The 18,982-nt window shown below is 37.5% G+C and overlaps 3 protein-coding genes and 1 long non-coding RNA gene across 6 annotated transcripts; 2 read left to right on the top strand and 2 right to left on the bottom strand.

Annotated features, from left to right (window-relative positions):
- Positions 1–253: 253 nt before the first annotated feature.
- Positions 254–3,284, bottom strand: LOC124200381. The gene is made up of 4 exons (XR_006877290.1): positions 1,339–3,284; positions 1,242–1,276; positions 1,012–1,179; positions 254–953 (listed from the first exon to the last, which is right to left on the bottom strand). It is a non-coding gene; the product is annotated as an uncharacterized LOC124200381 (long non-coding RNA).
- Positions 3,285–8,577: 5,293 nt separating this feature from the next.
- Positions 8,578–10,728, top strand: LOC124201224. Of its 3 annotated transcripts, none has more exons than XM_046597735.1 (5): positions 8,578–8,859; positions 8,934–9,137; positions 9,198–10,036; positions 10,108–10,233; positions 10,482–10,728. In XM_046597735.1, the coding sequence occupies exons 3-5, from the start codon at positions 9,239–9,241 to the stop codon at positions 10,701–10,703; spliced, it is 1,146 nt and encodes a 381-aa protein (XP_046453691.1). In that variant the 5' UTR covers positions 8,578–8,859; positions 8,934–9,137; positions 9,198–9,238; the 3' UTR covers positions 10,704–10,728. The 3 variants fall into 3 exon arrangements, with proteins under 3 accessions (XP_046453691.1, XP_046453692.1, XP_046453693.1); XM_046597736.1 differs by having other exon boundaries at positions 8,609–8,859; positions 10,488–10,728; XM_046597737.1 differs by lacking the exon at positions 10,482–10,728 and adding an exon at positions 10,323–10,412 and having other exon boundaries at positions 8,609–8,859.
- A 315-nt stretch (positions 10,729–11,043) lies between these two features.
- On the top strand, positions 11,044–12,699 carry LOC124201225 (probable actin-related protein 2/3 complex subunit 2). The gene is made up of 6 exons (XM_046597738.1): positions 11,044–11,264; positions 11,329–11,422; positions 11,490–11,589; positions 11,664–11,798; positions 11,860–12,132; positions 12,197–12,699. Exons 1-6 carry the CDS (start codon positions 11,191–11,193, stop codon positions 12,424–12,426), a joined length of 906 nt encoding a protein of 301 aa, XP_046453694.1. The 5' UTR covers positions 11,044–11,190; the 3' UTR covers positions 12,427–12,699.
- On the bottom strand, positions 12,528–15,185 carry LOC124201223 (phenylalanine--tRNA ligase beta subunit-like). Its single transcript, XM_046597734.1, has 10 exons — positions 14,943–15,185; positions 14,801–14,856; positions 14,530–14,684; positions 14,388–14,457; positions 14,058–14,324; positions 13,808–13,987; positions 13,485–13,739; positions 13,045–13,419; positions 12,776–12,977; positions 12,528–12,713 (listed from the first exon to the last, which is right to left on the bottom strand). Exons 1-10 carry the CDS (start codon positions 14,998–15,000, stop codon positions 12,562–12,564), a joined length of 1,770 nt encoding a protein of 589 aa, XP_046453690.1. The 5' UTR covers positions 15,001–15,185; the 3' UTR covers positions 12,528–12,561.
- Between the last annotated feature and the right edge of the window lie 3,797 nt (positions 15,186–18,982).

The raw sequence follows: 18,982 nt of genomic DNA, 5'->3' as shown, positions 1-18,982 counted from the left end.
GACTGAAGAAACAAATCATCAGCAAGATTGAAATCAATCTAAGATATTTAGACGTCTCTGATTCTACTAAGCCAACACCCCCCCCCCCCCCAAAGTCCAATATGTTTGTCCTTTCTCTTCAATAATCTAAATTCAATAAGTAATAAATTTTTTCTCAAAGTATCGAAATTCTATCGACTATTCTATTGCCGATGAAATTTTTTTCCCTTTATCGTTCGATTAACGAACATGAAAAAAACCAAGAATCGGTATCGATATCGAACATATTTTATTTGTATTATCGTTCCCAACCCTGGCAAATAACAGTTTCATGTTTAAATTCCAATTTCTCATCAAGATGTTATGATCTGGGTTTCGGGATCACAGAGAAAGGGTTGATTACTAGGAAAGGATTACTCAAGAGCTGTAGAGTGAACGATCACGGATCGTTGTCTTTTTTATATGAGAGGAAGACAGGGGGTGAATGGCAGTGCGGACCACGCCGGCGAGGGCGACGGACGAGGAAGGGGAGCTGGAGGGAGTAGGAGAGACAAGTCGGATTCGGTTCGAGAGGTTGCCGCGCACATAAAAGATAATGATTTTTAGGCTGCACAATATTCCATTACTGGAATACATTGCTTCAACTTCAACTTATTAATTTATTTTGAAACTTTTAGATTTTTTGTATGAAGCAACTGTTTGTTTTTGTAAAAAAAAACGAATTGGGGGTAATAATTCACTGTTTCCAGTTCTTGGAGGAACGATAAAAATTATTCCCAACTATCAAAAGTCTTTTCTGGCTTTACCAAAAGACATTGTAACACATTTCAGGAGGTGTGGTCTGATAAATTAAACCAGATCTTTTACGATGTGTGATGCCCCGCGTATCAAAGAAACAACTTTTCGCTGAAATTTCTTGATGGTGACGAGCGGGTAACCAAAACTCCAACTCGGGTAAAACAATTCTCCTCTATCTAAATGGTTTTAAGATTAGAATTTAAACTAGGAGCAAAAGCTAATGACAGTTATTACCTGTTTCAAAAACGAATTTTAAAAAATAATTCTTCTGCTGACTGGTTTCATTGATTGTTTCTAGTTTTTCAATGCATTTTCGTCATTTCTGTCGTTCATAGAGACATCTTACTATAAATCCCCCCACTCGCACGACAGCTGCCGTTCTCGTTTCTTTGAATGGGTAATCTAGTAAACAAAGTTATGAATTGTAAATTGAGGTGTTAGTAAGGATTTTATAGGGGTCTCACCTGGGACTTATTTAGGGTTAGCTCATAAAGAATGCCTAGTGTAGAATTCTCCAATTTATTAACATAATTTAAAGTTTGTACGTTTGGGGGGATTTACCACTTGTCGACTCCTTCATTAAATTAGCCGTTGTCTCGTTGTAGATTTGAATTGGGACGTTGCTAGGAATTGGCAAATGACTTGCCTACCTGCTGTAGAAACCTTTCTGTTTCACAAAGCCATTCTACTTTATGCTCACCTGTATAAGTTAAACGATAGTCATATTTCATGTGTCCCCTATCGTTTACAATCTTTCTTTTCTTAGGTGGTACGTATATGAATCGGTTGTACAGTAATTTGAACATGCTGGACTGTATTCTGCAACAGCCGGAATCGTTGAAAGAGGAAAAACGTTGCTAGGGGAATAACCGGAATTGGCGACGGAGAAAACATGGCCATTTCCACCTCTTGCGACGGAAAAGTCGAATTCTTAGTGTTGTATCCTGAAACAATTGGAATTTCCGATAGTTCAATCAACAGGCTGTCACGAAGTTACCCTGCTGCAAGTTCTTCTTAATTATTTGTCCCATCTTTATCATCTCGTTCTGCTTAATAAGTTGAATGTGCTTCTTTTGAAATACAGTAAGCACATTGACAGAAGGAAACGCCGCAGTCGTATGAATTATTCTTTCGCAATTTGCTATTCGTTGTAATGGGCTATTGTCTTATTTTAAGTTTACAATAAATTTGAGAAATTTTCCCCATTCTACGCCGAGACTGTCGTAAAACCGAAAGGCCTTTTCGTTGCAGGACAGAGAAACTAGAGTTTAGTGAAAATCGTTTTGGATTATTTGAATCAGCATTTAGTCTACCGTGGAAAGGTTCACTCTTTGAGCAGTTTTAAAAACCATTTCACTGTTTCCATTTCTTGTGCCCTTAGTAGATGTGGAGAGAAAAAAATACTGAGACTCTTTTTACTTTCTGCAAAGTTGATTCAAAAAATTTAAACTACACGAATAATGTAAGGTCTTAATTTGGAATGAAAATTAACTCACCCGAGTACGCAAATTGTTGAAAAGTTTTCTACTGTACTCGTAATATCATCATTGTGTTATTCCCTCCAAAGTTTGATATCTCGCATTTTGTCGTTTGAAACTACCGAATAGTTTAATTTGACAGATGGTCAATTTTGTGAATTGAGTAACTGCGCCTGATTCAAATTATTAAAAATTGTGGTCTCCCCACTAGAATATTGCCTTAGAACTTAATTGTTTTAAGTATCTGGCGTTGTGAATGGAATAGCAGATTTATAATCCTAGCGTTTTTAGTCTCAGTGAATCCCCTTGTATAATCGCTTTCTTTAAAATGTTAACTGCACACGCAAGACTTATATTCCCTTTAGCCTTTAGCTCTCTTTTAAAGCCACAACTCTTGGTAAAACTGTCGACCCATTTTGTTCCCATCACTTCTTCGAAGGAAATTAATGATACATTACGCTTTTACCTTTTCTAGGTTTCCCCCTGGAATTCCCACAATCTTTAATTCTACACGCAACACCCATTTCGTATAGACTGAGACTTTTGTTAAGGTTTGGAACTTGAATGGCTCCGTTTTTCACGCACACGTGACATATATTTGCCCCGAGCAATAAAAACTGGTACGCTTATGCATTTTACGTATAATATACTATTTAAAAATGCAGAAGCTTTCAATCTATTCCTTTAGTTAGTAAGTTTTAGCAAATGAGAATCAATGATCATCATCATCCAATGAAATTACTACTATAAAAAAAACAAGCCTTACAAGTGTGTGTAAAAGAGAAAATCGATACACCACTAGAGGTAGATTTTTAACCTTTCTGGTATACATTAACTATTTCTTACATTAACATTACAATTTTTGAAATCAGGTTCGATCAACAAGTAGAAAAAATATCTTCGTGATCAGCCAGCACCCGCAGCAGTCATGTTGTTATATCAGCTGATAACTCGAAGAAGTCTTGCTATATTTCTTTTTAAAAAACAATTTTTTTAATTATTATAGTCCTCCTCATACTTTTTTTTTTGGGGGGGGGGGTGGGAGTGGGTGTCTCATTTTAACAAGCGATCTCCCACTCAACGTGACCGAAATACCCCCTTTTTCCGGAGGTCCTTTTCGGATCGTAATCCAGAAAGGGACTCTAAAAATCATGACTAGGTCTATTCTTCTCAGAATCTATGGCGATTCCAATGGAATAAAGTCCGTATTTTTATTTTTTTTGTTCCCGAGATAATCGGGATTTAAAATCGTGAAATATCACGAAAACCCAAAGTCTCCTCCTCCGATTACATTGCTTTCAGCCGTATATTCGGCTCTTACAAAAAAATAATTAATGCAAAATGTAGCCCTATCATCCCTCTTCCAAAATTCAAAAGGATTTTTTTTAATTCGTTGAGATGTTTGAAATATCACGATTTTCATGATACCCTATTTCGATCCATTTTTCATGCATTTTACTCGGCGATGCCGATTGCCGTATATGTGCTTTTCGCCCCCTTTTCTGTCAACTCCTTCGCTTTTTCCATTTTTTCCTATGTATCAGGTCGCATTTGTATCGATATACAAGTCTAGATACATAGGAAACAGTGACGCTTATACGCTTGCATGAATTTTTTGTTAACGTCCCTACCGTATTTACAAAAATATCGCCATTTCTTGCCCCAAGGGAAGAAAGAAAAGAAGAGAGGAAGGAAGAAACTCAGAGGAGACAAAGGGGTGCGCGGGGTTCCATTTCCTCGGGGCAGGATATAGTCTTTGAAAACAAAATGCCTTTTTCTTAGCAATTCATAATAAATAGACTACAATTATTATCCAGGGGAAATAAAAATTAAAAGATTACCTGATAACCAAGGAATGTAGTTATCCAATCAAGAATAACTAAAGACGACTGAAATGGGAAACATAAAACTAATAATGACACCGGCGAAACCAGAGGGGGGGGGGGCGGGTAGGTGAGTCGGATAAGGCGTCGCTTGGTGATCGTGGACATCGGAGACCTGAGTTCGACTCGCCTGGTGAGCATAGTTGCTCCCATACCCTGGCACTACCACTACACATACAATACAGATCTCTTCCTACACAGCTGGCACTAGCTTAGCTCTAGTAAAACGTACACAATGATGGTACTTCCATCCCCCCCCCCTTGGGGCTTCTTCCACACAACACAAGACTTACACTGCTCATGCCATCGCCCAAAAATAAAAAAAGACAAATCTCTCGTCGGTGCAAGAAGGTCATTTAGTTGAAGACCAGATGTCTGCTAAACATAGCAGACGCACCTAATCCTACCAATACCAATACCAATACCGGCCAAACCAGAGCCATTAACTATGGTTACCCGACTCAACGTTAAAGGCTTCCATTAGCTTTTGGCGTCGTCTTGAATTCCTGACGACAATCACTGCCACCTGGTTGGTGTGTAACAACACTACGTGCCAGGCGCAACCTTACTACCATTTGAAAATTCTAAGTTCTAACAACACTGATACCTTTTGGGAAATTATTACTTTACTAATTAGTCTTTATAGGTTTGGTTTACTATCTTAATTGGTTTCCTTTCAATATTTTGCAAGCTAATTAAATTTAGGTAGCTTACATAAAAAAAAGACTTTACCTTCGCTTGGACCGAACCAATTGTCCTTGCTTCCGTACCTCGCCGCACTAGCTGGACTACTTCCTATTGAAAACGAACGTATTTTTCTGCAATGGGTTTGTAAGATTTTGAAACGATGGCTCAGCTTTCGCCGTTTTCTGTAATAAGTTGAGACTATCGCCGCTAGTGGCGTGACCATCTCGTCAGGAATTCGAGGGGGCGGAATAGAGTTTGGTGGAGGCATGTCCGTAGAGGATCCATCAAGACGACGCCGTCTCCGAAAGAATCTTCCGCCATAAGAGATGGAGAACCATAGTAAATGACTCTGGCAAAACTCTATAAGCCGCCATGCAAGAACAATTACCAAGTTCATGTCCGAAATTTTTTTCCGTTTAAATAAAACTGGCAACTGATATTAGCCTATCTATTCGCTCATATTAGGTAACATGTCGAATAGGTCCCATTGTCAAATTATTACATGTGTGCCAAAAGTAAATGTAACCGATTGTTTTAAATTCCAGTAATTGTGGCTAAAAGATCCAAAGCTCTTATGTCCCGACGAATTATGTCCCGACGACTTAGCCTAATTTCCAAACGACACAAGTAGCAAATATTAAAAATGATGCGTACGGCTATCGAATACTAGCATCGTAATAGGCGGTAATAGGATACCGAAATAGGATTCTTTTCATTTCGCCATTGTCATGGCCGACCGGTACGAAGATCCTTAACATCCGAAGGTGACCCGTTATAATGGCGACGCTGTTCTTGATCAATTCACGTCGCAGCTGAAACTCTCTGTAATTCCCTCCAACAAAATAAGTCTGTATTACCACGCGTTGCTGGATTACATATAATAAAAATAATCTAAAACCGATTGACATTCACGCAGTACAAGCTATTTGAAGAAAACCAATTTAAATTCTGTCGCTAAGCTGAAGGGATGCCAAATTTGAGAATAAATAGCTTGGGACAAATGACGAATGGACATTAATGCCATTTATCATTATGGGCATGGGTATGGAGAGGTGGTTCCCAATGACAGTGTTAAATTTCCCATTAGGGGATTCGACGGGAAGGTACTTTTTTACAAGCGAATTTGTATGGAGCTGATAGGGAGGTTGTAGTGAGTCAGCGCCATCTAGGCTCTTGCGACATATGGGCATTCCACTACAACCTTTTAGTAAAATGAGCGGACGACCCCTTACAGGAAATTTAACACTGTCATTGACTCATTGGGAACCACCTCTCCATACCCATGTTATGAGACATAATTGGGTAAAAGTCTAGTTTAACTACCTGGTTTTTACTTTATAGTACTGTACTATATGCTAAGTATAGTAAAGTATCTAAGCGGGAATGAGCTCGAATGCAACGAGGATAAACAAGGTATTTGGGTGGGTAAAGTAAAATACAATAAACTATAGTGTAATAAACAATTCTTTACTTTACTTTACCAACCCAAAATCCCCGTATTTTAGCACGTTTTGCTAGTTCTCTGCTTCGCTAATCCATTGTTTTTTAACTCCATTATTTAAAAATTGAAATTAGACTTATAAACGACTTAATTACTGTTATTGACTCATTTTTTACGATTTTATAGCTTTATAAGTACATAAGCAAAGTGCAATCGGACTTAGAAAATTTTCAAACCGTTTATAGCTCATAGTTCACCCAATTGTCCACCAGGCAGCGCTGATCATAGCCGACCACTGGCTTCAGCCGAGACAGCCGATTCCAATTTCCAACCATAAGTTCCCCCACCATACTAATACCATGGTGTATTAGTATGGTGGGGGAACTTTGGTTGGAATCGGCTATCTCGAATGAAGCCAGTTTCCGGACAAGAGGCGGAGCTTAGTGCAAAAGTCGAAATTCTTAACAGCCAATTGCAGGGCTGGTCGGCTATTGTCAGTGCCCTCTATGAACCAAAATACATATCTTTTGTAAAATAATTCGTCTGTAAAAGAGTATATATATTTAACTTTTTTGAGTGCAGATATTAACCGGTTGACGCAGTGGTTAGAGTAATGAGCCACGACTTTTGAGGAATAAGGTTCGCTTCCTTTATTCATCATTTTTTTTTCATATTTTTTTTCTATTAATTTTAAAATAATTAAAGCTCAAAAAATAATACTTAATTATTGTTATTGACTCATTTTTTACGATTTTATAGCTTTATAAGTACATAAGCAAAGTGCAATACTGCAATCGGACTTAGAAAATTTTCAAACCGTTTATAGCTCATAGTTCACCCAATTGTCCACCAGGCAGCGCTGATCATAGCCGACCACTGGCTTCAGCCGAGATAGCCGATTCCAACCATAAGTCCCCCCACCATACTAATACACCATGCTAATACACCATCATAGATAAAGAAGACTGGTTTCGCATGTCCTATCCTTTTAGCCCTATCCCTACTGACCCCGAGTTTCTGTTTTGCTTGTCCTGCCCCTAGCGGATAAACTGCTGTACTGCACCGTGGCTAGCAAGGGTGTTGCAGACGAAAGTTGTTTTCCTTCTGTCTTGGTAAAATTCTTTGCTGGCGTTTAAAAGTTCTAGGTAATTTTTTCATCCAAATTTTTACTTAAAAGTCATTTTGTATTAAATTTTGACGTTTGCCAATTGCAAAAGCAGAGAAATCAATTGAATGATTGCAATGGAATAGATGTAAGCAGAGTGTAGAGAACAAAACGTACACTAGAGGGCAGGACAAGCAAAACAGAATCGGGAAAATCGGAGGAAGGGTAGCAAGAATTCTGGCGACAGTTGGCCATGTTAATTTTCTTATGGACAGCATCAACCAGTGGTCTTTGTCATGGTTGTAGATATAATGGTTCCCACTGTCTGTGTTATAAGGTCCCATAAGAAAAAAATTGAAAGTTCTCCGTCAATGATCTTTCCTCAGGGCATGGTTACTACGAAAGTGCTGCCATCTGCCCACACAATCTCTAACTGAATGGCTTACTGCAGAAACGAAGAATTCACGTTTTAATGGCGGAAATGCAGATTAATGTAAAATGACACGCAAACCATGTTTCGTTTTGGTTAGATCTATTGTCACGACATATGTCGTGGCGCGACGGTCAAAACTGTCTATTGTCACGACATCTGTCGTGGCAATAAAGAGAAAATTGTCTATTGCCACGATACGCCTATACTTCCTCTCTGATCTCTCATATCGTGACAATAACACGAATTTTGTCTATTGCCACGACATGCGTTTTCGTACTAAGTTCCACAGAAGATGTTTAGGAAAACTACTAAATAGGGTAAAACTACATGTGCATAATTCCCGCATCAATTTTCTTGTCAATTATCCCGTGAAACTCAACCTTTGTTGTAATCTCCAAATAAAAAATTACCCTCTCGACGGAGAATCGAACGCCATGCTATCGCATGGTGGCATTCATCGCTGACCATTCGGCTACCACTGCTGAAATGTTATTGTAAAAAACTTGACATACATAACCTAACCTAACCTAACCTAACCTAACCTAACCTAACCTAACCTAACCTAACCTAACCTAACCTAACCTAACCTAACATGCGTGAATGTCGAATTTTAAAAAAATATATGTCGTGGCAATAGACAAATTTCGTGTTATTGCCACGATATGAGAGATCAGAGAGGAAGTATAGCCGTATCGTGGCGTGTCGTGGCAATAGACAATTTTCTCTTTATTGCCACGACAGATGTCGTGACAATAGACAGTTTTGACCGTCGCGCCACGACATCATGTCGTGGCAATAGATTTAACCTTTCGTTTTTAATTGTAAATCTTCTTATAACAAAGAAATTGAAAGTCTTGCGTTTTTCCATCCACCGAAGTTGTGTCTAAATTCCTGGCAGGAAATTATTAAAAAGCCAGGACTCACTTGCCAGTCCAGAATTTGCAGTATTCATTTTGAAGAGAACGACATACTTAAAGGGAGAGAAATTCAAGGCGTGTTTTACAGTTATCCGAAATGGAAATTAAAATCAGGTGCTCGGCCCAGTAAATTGCTAGGTATTCTCAAATTTTAATTATCCATGACAATGTTAAGTTATACTAATACTGCTAATTCTGTATGTTTCTAACAGGAAATGATGTCAGCGTACTCGAAAGACCTGCTGCAAAGAAGTATGTTCACAGTGATAGGTTTAAGTCACCATATCGAAATATAACAGCAAAGTCTAAAGCTGCTAATCCTAAGCTGCAGTTGGACAATCAATCATTTTTGTCGAATAACAACACCAATGTATTGATCCCATCACATGCAAAGAAGTCAACGTCAAATAGCATAGGTAAATTAAAAACTAAGTGTAATAAGATATTTTTTAAAAACATGACATGTTATGTTACAGCTATACACCAACTTGACGCTGAAAAAGGAAAAGTAAATGATATGGAAGCAGCTGAACCTGTGGCATTACCATGTGTAACAACAGAAGACATGTTCCAGGAACCTACTACTGAAACACTCCTACACATTCCACCTGAAAAAGAACTACAATCTGAATCTGAATCTCAATTGAGAGTAGAATTTGAACCAAATGATATGGAAGTGGATGAACTGATTGGAGCACCGGGTGAAATGACAGAAGAAATGTTACAAGAAAATTCAGAACAAACAGCACGGGAGACAGAAATGGAAGGATACCTTGACCCAGCTACATACACTGATGTTATTGCGAGAGTCAAACTACCTTCCTCTTCGTGGATGTGGCAAGAAGATAAGGTTAACAAAACCCTCGTGTGTTTCAGTCATTCATTTTCTCCAGATCGCAAAATTGTAATAAAAACAATCTCAGTTGTCTCCATGAATAAGGTGGAATTGTTCCTCAATGGAAAACAAATATTTCCCCGTAATGTTAAGACTAATTTCAATGTAATTGAAGATTTATCTAACATTATTGGTGCCGTGGAAGTAAGCAATGTGTGTGATGGAATTGTTGAACTATCACTAGCGAATGTTTGTGTGACGTCCCGATGTAGCGCTGTGAAAGACGGAAAAATCATACGATCTAACCGGTGCACAGGACTTACTGAAAACAATGTTTGTTTGAATTGCAAATTCCTTAAGAAATATCTGATGACTCGCAAGAAACAATTAGGTTGTAAGGCTGAGAGGACAGGAATTCAAAAGAAAAACCAACAGCAAAAGAGAAATTTAGCAATGAGAAGAATTCTCCAACAAGGAAAAGTAATTATTTTTTTGTTATTCATAAATTAACATACGATTACTATTAATATATTTTCTATTTGTAATTTTAGTTGGTCTCTGGAATTGTGTCAAATTTAGAAAAAGAAAAGCAGACTTTGACTATTACAAACCAAAAATTGATTAAGGAACAGAAAAAGAATAACTTTGACGAAAAACTAAAGTGCCTGAGTCCTACGGTAACAATGAAATACTAATTTAATTACCTCATGACTAGACTATATGTATGCTTCCCTATTTGACCAATGTTTTCCAATTATTTCGATAGAGATATCATTCCTTATTCCAACCCTCACATTTGTGAAATCCAACTTATTCGCAAGACTATTCAAAAATAATATTCCAGACGATTGACAATGACATTCCATACTTACTAAAGACCATATCATATATCAGTTTATTAATAGATTTTTCAAATCTCTATCAGGAACAGTTAATCGTGAAAACTATGATGGACAAAGCTAAAGCAAAACCGGGAAAAGATAACTGTAAGAAAGGAATGCGTTACGACCCTTTATTTTTGATGCATTGTCTTCAAATTCGACTTAAAAGCAGCAAGACATATAGACATTTGAAAGCAAATGGAATTTTACCACTTCCGAGTCTTGAAAGCATAAGGAAGTTATTAAGCTCCACTGACTGCCGTTAATACACATTACAAGTTATAAATTGAACCAATGAAATCTATTGTTATCATCTGAAATTAATCTTAATTAGAAAATCGTCAATCAATCTGTTTAACGGATGCGCAAAGTACGCATAGCTCTGATTTGTTTACGAGGGACTTAGAAAATTTCTGTGTTGTTTCAGTGTAAGCTTCCACCCTTCCAACACCAGGTCGCGGGGCTGTCGCAGTAACCAAAGATCACAAAAAAATCAGCTGCCTTATGGGACCTTATAACACAGACAGTGGGAACCATTATATCAACAACCATGGTCTTTGTCTATGACACCATGCTGGTGCTTGCGTACCGCACCTGCTTTGTTGAAATCTGGCAAACGGCAAGTCCACTCCCTTTTCTTTTGTGGTTGTCTTGTGAGTTGTGACAGATAACATTAACATTTCCTTGTGTGCTGACTATGTTGAAATTTGTTTAATTTTGTGATACAAGTCATCACATTCACATTTCGTCGCGATGATTCTTCTGGAAATAAATAACAAAATTGTTGAAGATACCCTTACAGTTAAAATAAAAAATTCGCTTGCCGGGTAAATAATTTATATACATTTGTTTTTGAATTGCTACGAAACATATTATTCCTAATTTGTATAGAAATAAACCGGATTCCGTAAATGTAGTCATTGCTGATTTCGATGGGGTTCTTTTTCATATTGCCAACCCTGATTCTGATAAATCCAAAGTTCGAGTAAGTTATTAGAAAGAAAACCTTATAAATGAAATGTTGCAGGATTAATTAATTGTTATTTTTATAGGTTAGCATTTCACTGAAATTCTATAAAGACCTTCAGGAACATGGTGCTGATGAGTTACTAAAAAGAGAATATGGGAACCTACTATGTCAAGCTGAAGATGGTATGTGTAATATCCTATTGGTGAAAAGGTTTTATTTATCTTCTTTGTTTATTTATCCTTTTTTTTTTTTGAAGGGTACAATATTTCCCTTGTTTTGGATTTGGATAACATACCTGGCAATTGGGAAGAAATAGTAAAAAAAATTGGACTGCTGAAAAGAAATTGCTTTGCATCTGTTTTTGAGAAGTATTTTGAATTTCAGGAAAAGGGTAAAAAAATAATGAGCAAAAGCAATACTCTGAAATTCTATAATTTTTCTTTTCTAATAAGGTGAAGAAGGGCACAAGAGAGCAGTTATCAATTATCGTGATGAAGAGACATTGTACATAGAAGCTAAGGCAGACAGAGTAACAGTAGTGTTCAGCACTGTATTCCGTGATGAGGATGATATTGTGTTAGGTAAAGTTTTCTTACAAGAACTTCGCGAAGGTCGCCGAGCTTCTCACACTGCCCCACAAGTTCTTTTTTCTCACCGAGAACCTCCTCTGGAACTTCAAAGTACAAATGCTAAAATTGGTGACAATATTGGATACATTACATTTGGTATGAAATCATTTCTATTTTTACACATGGATTTCTGTAAAATTTATGTCATAATTCTTTTTAGTCTTGTTTCCACGGCATACGAACAAAAACGTCCGCGAAAATACCATTAATTTGATTCATCTCTTCCGTGACTATTTGCACTACCACATCAAATGTAGCAAAGCCTACATTCATTCACGCATGAGAGCCAAAACTTCTGATTTTTTGAAAGTATTAAACCGAGCTCGACCTGAACCAAAAACGGTGGAAAAGAAAACGATCACCGGCCGTACTTTCATTCGTACTCCATGATGTTTAAATGCACATTTTCCCTGTTTACCTAATTAGGATTTCTTCATTGATTAAATTGTAACGCTTAGTTTCACATTTTTCAATAATACACTAGCTTCTCATTAATGACAGACCACATTTATTTCTTGTAACTGCTTACAAAAACGGTTCAATATTCAACTCCAAAGCTGAACATGGAAGATTTAAATCAAAGGATGTCACAACATCAGGATGTAAGACTCCGACGATTCCGACAACAGTGCCAGCAAAAATGATTTGGGCGCATCGTCCGGGGAAAAAAGTTGCATCTGTAAATTTTATAGCTTTAGAAGAAGGTAATCAAAATATTGATGCAGTATATGAAATGAACCTTCGCATGGTTTCAGGAAGTATCCCTTGCTGCCACTCTGATCCAGTGGAACTTCCAACAATTGCATTAAGCGATCTAGTAAACCATGAACTAATTCAAATCCAGGCGACTTATTGTAATAAACGGCGCACAGATTGCGGCAATTACGAGCTCCAACATCTCGCTGACTGTCTTTCACTACCACATCGGATACTTCAAATAGCTTGAAGAACAGAAACCATATGTTTTACAACTTTTATAACTTATCTTATTAAATAAATAGGTTTTACCTTCATGGGCAAAGGCATTTTCCTATTGGCAGCGATAGTTTTGAGCAAACCTGAAAGTAAGGTCGTGCGTGCTACTTGGAACTCCAAAGTTTTCGGATTGGAAACATGAACTGCAGGAACGGAGTTCAGAGGTTTCCTCAGCTTTTCGCTTATGTCTTCCTTCGAGCACAACGAAAATGTGAGAGCCTCTGTGAAACCGGCTTGAGCAAGCTGGTCTCTCAACTGATCTGACAGCTTATTTAGGGGAAACTGTGAAGCTATGGTGTTAGTTTTCGGTAGAGTTTTGGTTATGTTATTGTATCCAAAAGCAATCGCCACATCTTCATAGACATCACACGCATGAATGATATCATGACGAGTGGGGGGTATTTCAACCTGCCAGGGAATATTTTTACATGAATTTTCAAAATCCTATAATTTAACCATTACATTTTTTTTACCGAAATGGAACCAGTTCCTTCCACGGTGGCAGTTAAACACATTCGGGTGAGTAAATTTGCGATTTCGTCAGCTTTTTCGTTGATACCCACCATTGTATTGATCTTGTCAACACTGATTTTCTCATGTCGATTTTTTAAAATCGGATAGTTGTTGATTTTTCCTTCTGGAGTCTCTACTTCGCATATCTCCACAGTAAACTGATCCCCGCAGTACCTAGAAAACATACAGACCAAAGTGTCCAAAACGATGCTAGCCTAAAAGAAGACATTTAAACAATTAAAGAAGCAATTTAAAAAATTGCATTTTCATAAAGGCAATTTACCTTGGTTAGGTCTGTAGCAGTGCATTCAATGAAAACATTTTTCGTATCTAAGGTAATTTTTGAATGTTCACCATTGATAATAGGTGGCATAGAAAGAACTACTCCATTACTGTCCTTGATAACAGGATAGACTGAACTATCGCGTATAATTGGTAAATAGTGGCGAAGATGGCTATCAGTCTGAATTAGTAAAAAATGATTATCTTTAATTTTTAAAAGCATAAAATGACACAATTGATAGATAGATTACTGAATACAAGTCCATTAACTGAGAAGCAGTAAACTCTTTACTCTGGCTCAATGGCTTGAACTTAATTGAATCAGGTGGAAGTGCTTCATAGAAAAATGGACCATGGACTGTATCCAAATCATGAGTTCCAATTGCAACAAGACTACGTTTCCTGCACAAGTTTTGATGTAGTTTATCCTGAAGATCTATGAAGCTACTGAAAGTGTTTTGGTCAAAGTGGATGTTTCTAAGAACTGCTGCAACAGCATGTGGTCTTATTGATGCAGTCTGTAATAAAAAATAGTATTGAATTGAAATAATAATTATGACAAATTTCTTATGACGACTCACCGAAGGCTTGATAATTAATCTTTGAGGAACTGTCACTGGTGGAACAACTTTAAAAGCTGGAAATTGCTTTCTAATTGAAATAATAAAAAGTGGTATTTGTTGATTTAATGATAAGTTTGTTTTGTTTATGAATTTATCTTACTCTCCCAAAAATACTTGAAGACCTTGCACAAGACCTTCTAAACACAATAAGTCATATCTATTGGCAGGAATATCAATCTTGTAAATGATTTCTTCTGATGCACCAGCTGATCGTTCTGTTCCTTGTTCTTTCAAAATGATGAGTTTATCACTCGTCTGAAATAATAAAAATAGATACGAGTAACTTGCATAGGGAGAACACATTAAGTTTCATATCAAATACAATTCATATTGTTTTGTTTGTTGGTTTTTTAGGGGGGAGGGGTACTTACAACTTCATCAAGTTCGATGCCAAATTTGAAACAAAGTTCATCAAACTGTTCTTCCGCTAAATATAGAAATAACATTATATTAACTAAGTTAAATTGAAGTTTAACTGAAAGAACTTATAGCAAATACGTGATCTCAACTCACTGTAAGATCTTCCAAGGGCTTTGAACAGTAAATCTCTATTGATACTTATGGTAGGCATGGTGTTGTTCTGGAAAAGTTGCAGAAGATGATAAAGAAATTAACAGCAGGACTGCAATATCAGTGATCAAACTTGCCAATTGCCACCCAGTTGCCACCTGGTTTTTTGGACAAGCTGGAGGATGGAATCGAAAAACTTTGCAACTCTGGTTTCAATGAGCTGGCGACTGCCGAGTGCAGACTAGATTGCCGGATTGCCCGTCAGTGTTAAAACCCCCATCTGGTGACGGCTTTTGGTAGCCTTTTTGAATCCAAATGAAATGCTATGTACAGTATGGAGTAGTTGGACATCCTGCGTTGTGCATTTTCCGCAAATGCGAAAATCTCATTTGTGTCCAACTCGGTCTGTGTCGCCTACAGCGTCTTATGGGAAAACCAACTTCTCCTCGGTAAAAAAATTGTTTTCTTATCTATGACTCTGATTTTCCCCCTTTTCTTCCTAACAGTTAATACTTTATTCATTTCTCTATTACCTAATTTTTATTTCTATCCCCAATTCAATCTGGTTAATTTTTAATTAATTTTTGTTTGTGACTGGTTTTTTTGTTCGTCTCCTGTAGCAGACGTTTCTAGACGTTTCTAGACAGAATCGACCACGCTACGAACGAAATTCTTCTGCTACAGGAGACAACAAAAAAACCAGTCACAAACAAAAATTAATTAAAAATTAACCAGATGGAATTGGGGATAGAAATAAAAATTAGGTAATAGAGAAATGAATAAAGTATTCACTGTTAGGAAGAAAAGGGGGGAAATCAAAGTTATAGGTAAGAAAACAACTGTTTTAACGGGAAGAAGTTGGTTTTCCCATAAGACGCTGTAGGCGACACAGACCGAGTTGGACACAAATGAGATTTTCGAATTTGCGGAGAATGCGCAACGCAGGATGTCCAACTACTCCATCCTGCAAAAAAATCCGAACAGCGATTTTTTTCCAAACAGCCACCTATCAATATTGCGGGGAACTGTTTTTGGCTTTTAACCCAAATTTGGGTGGAAAGAAAGAAAACGAAAGATTTTAGTCTGTAGTTTTACTCTAGTTTAAAATGGTAAAATTTTGTTGCAACAGGGAAATAGGGAATTGAACAGGGAATTTTTTTATGTATTTATTTATTTGTTTGAATTCCCATTTATTGGTTAAAAATGAATTAAACGCGTTGTTTACGTTTTTTGAGGAAAGAATGGGGAGAAGAGGGAGAATGGGACGAATGGGAGGGAGGAGGGCGTACGAAAAAAAAGGGGACCCATGTTTCTTCTTCTCAAAATAAATATAAAATTTGGGTGAATAGTGTAGGCAAATGTTTTTATGTGAGCAGATTTTACTTAATCCGTCAAACTTGGGTTCAATTGCACAATTAGTGGGGAAAAAATTTGCGCATTTTTCCCGTGTTTTTTTATTCCTTGAATATCTCAGGAAATAATCATAAGATTTTTATGAAACTTATAACAGTTAATGCTTACACTACAAAAAATAAAGTGTAGAAAAATTTGATTTTAAAATGATTTTTACTATTTTTACCGACCCTGTCTAACGTGGTACAGTGTCCGAAATATGGGTCCGGTCCTTGGCTGAAAGTTTGTTTTCCCAATACAAAGTTGGTTTTTTGAATCAGTGTGTAATTTTTTTTCCATTTTTTTTCTGTCAGTTAATTGCTACGTATCTTGGTTAGTATGTGTAGCAATTTGTGTCTCCAGATCACATTCCATGTATTTAAAAAAATGTGTTCCCCTGTTGTTTAATTTTTTCGTTAACGAATCAACAGAGAATTGGCCCGAGGAAAGAAGGGGGGAAAGGGAAAGTATGGGCCACTCTTTTTTTCATATTACTTTCCTCTTCTCCCCTCTATTCCCTCGGGCCAATTCTCTTGATGGAACGCTGCATGATGATAGCATGCAATCAACTTCATTTTTAGTTGGTCTACACCTATTCCCACCAACCTAACCTCCATTGATTGATTACATTTACAGATAGCAATGAAAACTGTTAAAGTGATTAATGACTACAATTTAATTTGGACAATGAAACTTTAGCTGAGATTGATTGAACTCCGCTAAGATTGCAAAAACACCTTGACATCAGCCATCCGAATTGAGTGACACATTGTCATCAAGGACGTCCAAGAAAATGCTGACTGACTTACCGAGAAAAACTATTGCAATTATCGTAACTCAGCACGGAAAACTTTTCATTTATTGTTTATCTTCGTTTGTATAAAATTTGCTTGTAGGAATGCCAGTATTTGTGTCAACGGTAAAACGGTAGTAATGTGAGACATGTCGAAGAACAAGTCGACCCCCTGCAGCAAAAGTGGCCAGTTACAGTCTCTCCATTGGCGGCTGCTCTGGCAATAGATAAACATCGGCCGATTCCGATTTTCAACGTAAAGTAATTTGCGGTTCTTAAGCTTTTCTTAGTACCAGGATAATGCAAGCTACACTTCAGCAAGATTTTTTTCGTTTTGCGTATGTACTGTGCTTCAAGGTGTACAAGAGGATCACTTTTTGATTTTTGACGTAGCCAGTGCAATTGTTTCAGTTGAAAAGGTTAGTGCATACATGTTGCAGTCGGCAAAAAAAATAAACTGGGTTCTTTTCTGCAGGATGATTCAGAGATGGATGATGGTATCGTTGAGGGCATACAACGGTTGTCGTTTTGGTGACAGAGCCTAAATTAATACAAAAATTGATTCCACGGTGGTTTTATTTATAGGTAAATGAGGATTGTTATATCTGTATTTTTATTCCTTCCATTCTTGAAGCAGCTTTCTCTATGTTTCCAATCGCGCATTTGTTTTAATGTTTTAATGGACGTACAATGTAAGAGCGCTGCCCAGTGTATTGCCGATTCAGATTTTTACAGTTTTACAAATATAACAAATGGGTTATTATCATTGGGTTGATGAGTTACAATATTAAAATGGAAGCTGGGCCTGTCAGGCGGTGCGGGGACCTAACACTGGTTCATGCTAACCCCACTGGAGATCTCGTGAGCCCTTTGGATGTGCCTTTCCAGCTTGGTTGTACCTTCAAGGCCGACTGACGGCCACTGGCATAGCCACAGACACACGAGTCCCAGCGAGCTGCTATCCCCAGTGTCCCGACGTAGATTAACTTGTTTGTAGAGGTAAGATGGGTGGGATGCTAGGGCTTCTAATAGGCTGTATAAAAAGAGAGACGAGAGAGAAGAGGGCAGGATCGGCTCTCTCAACTACTTGCCTGGCAAGTGCTTGTATTGACGCGCATATTGACAAGCAGTTGGATGGATAAGAGGTGCAGTAACTATACAGTGGGTACCGAAAGTATCCGTACGGCTGAGAGCATCAGTAGAGAAAACGGGTTTTTCAAAACACTCCCATTAATAGAATTATCGGTGGAATTCAATAAATGTTTTTCTAAGGTTAATATTAGGGTGGGGTTTTATGTGATTTTTTGGGGGAAATTTTCAACAACGCGACATGTGGTTTTTATCGCGTTGCGTAAGTATCCGTACGGCCGAGAGGCCTAGTAGGGAATGGGCTTACTTTGGAGTCCTGTTTTTCGGTAACTACGTAATATTATAGTGTGGGAAAGTTCTTAAAAAAGAGCTGCATTAGCTCTATGTGTGGTCATAAGATCACATTTTTAAAGTTTCATTTATAGTAATGAAATTGAATATGAAAACACAAATTATAAGTTTTCCGAATTTTTCCCTTGATTCCCCCTCACCAGTGTTGCTATATCCCAAAATCTCTTTCTTCCCTTGGACGGAAGAGGAAGAAAGAGAAAGGGTAAATATTTTGGTTAAACTTCTATTAAACATCTACCATTAAAATTACTCATCATAACATATCATTTTTATTGATTGTAGACAATCCATTCATGAACATATTGGCATACCTTGAATTGGCTGGAGCTTTCTTTCGGGGTGGTAAAATTTACCACGCTGACTACTACACTGTGGTTGGACGGAGGCAGCACGTGAAGGTGAAGCAATTTTTCTAGCT

Source organism: Daphnia pulex, chromosome 8, assembly GCF_021134715.1.
Source record: "Daphnia pulex isolate KAP4 chromosome 8, ASM2113471v1".
NCBI classification, from domain to species: Eukaryota; Metazoa; Arthropoda; class Branchiopoda; order Diplostraca; family Daphniidae; genus Daphnia; species Daphnia pulex.
The sequence above is the reverse complement of the archived record's forward strand: the minus strand, read 5'-3'. Positions and strand labels throughout refer to the sequence as shown.

Excerpts from the sequence above, each read along its gene's own strand:
- LOC124201224 (XM_046597735.1), top strand. The coding sequence starts at position 9,239 with ATGGAAGCAGCTGAACCTGTGGCATTACCATGTGTAACAACAGAAGAC. Across the intron at positions 10,037-10,107 it reads GAATTCTCCAACAAGGAAAA|TTGGTCTCTGGAATTGTGTC; the intron begins GTAATTATTTTT and ends TTGTAATTTTAG. Across the intron at positions 10,234-10,481 it reads TAAAGTGCCTGAGTCCTACG|GAACAGTTAATCGTGAAAAC; the intron begins GTAACAATGAAA and ends AATCTCTATCAG.
- LOC124201225 (XM_046597738.1), top strand. The coding sequence starts at position 11,191 with ATGATTCTTCTGGAAATAAATAACAAAATTGTTGAAGATACCCTTACA. Across the intron at positions 11,265-11,328 it reads ATAAAAAATTCGCTTGCCGG|AAATAAACCGGATTCCGTAA; the intron begins GTAAATAATTTA and ends TAATTTGTATAG. Across the intron at positions 11,423-11,489 it reads CTGATAAATCCAAAGTTCGA|GTTAGCATTTCACTGAAATT; the intron begins GTAAGTTATTAG and ends TTATTTTTATAG.
- LOC124201223 (XM_046597734.1), bottom strand. The coding sequence starts at position 15,000 with ATGCCTACCATAAGTATCAATAGAGATTTACTGTTCAAAGCCCTTGGA. Across the intron at positions 14,685-14,800 it reads GCATCGAACTTGATGAAGTT|ACGAGTGATAAACTCATCAT; the intron begins GTAAGTACCCCT and ends TTATTATTTCAG. Across the intron at positions 14,458-14,529 it reads CTTCAAGTATTTTTGGGAGA|AAAGCAATTTCCAGCTTTTA; the intron begins GTAAGATAAATT and ends TATTTCAATTAG.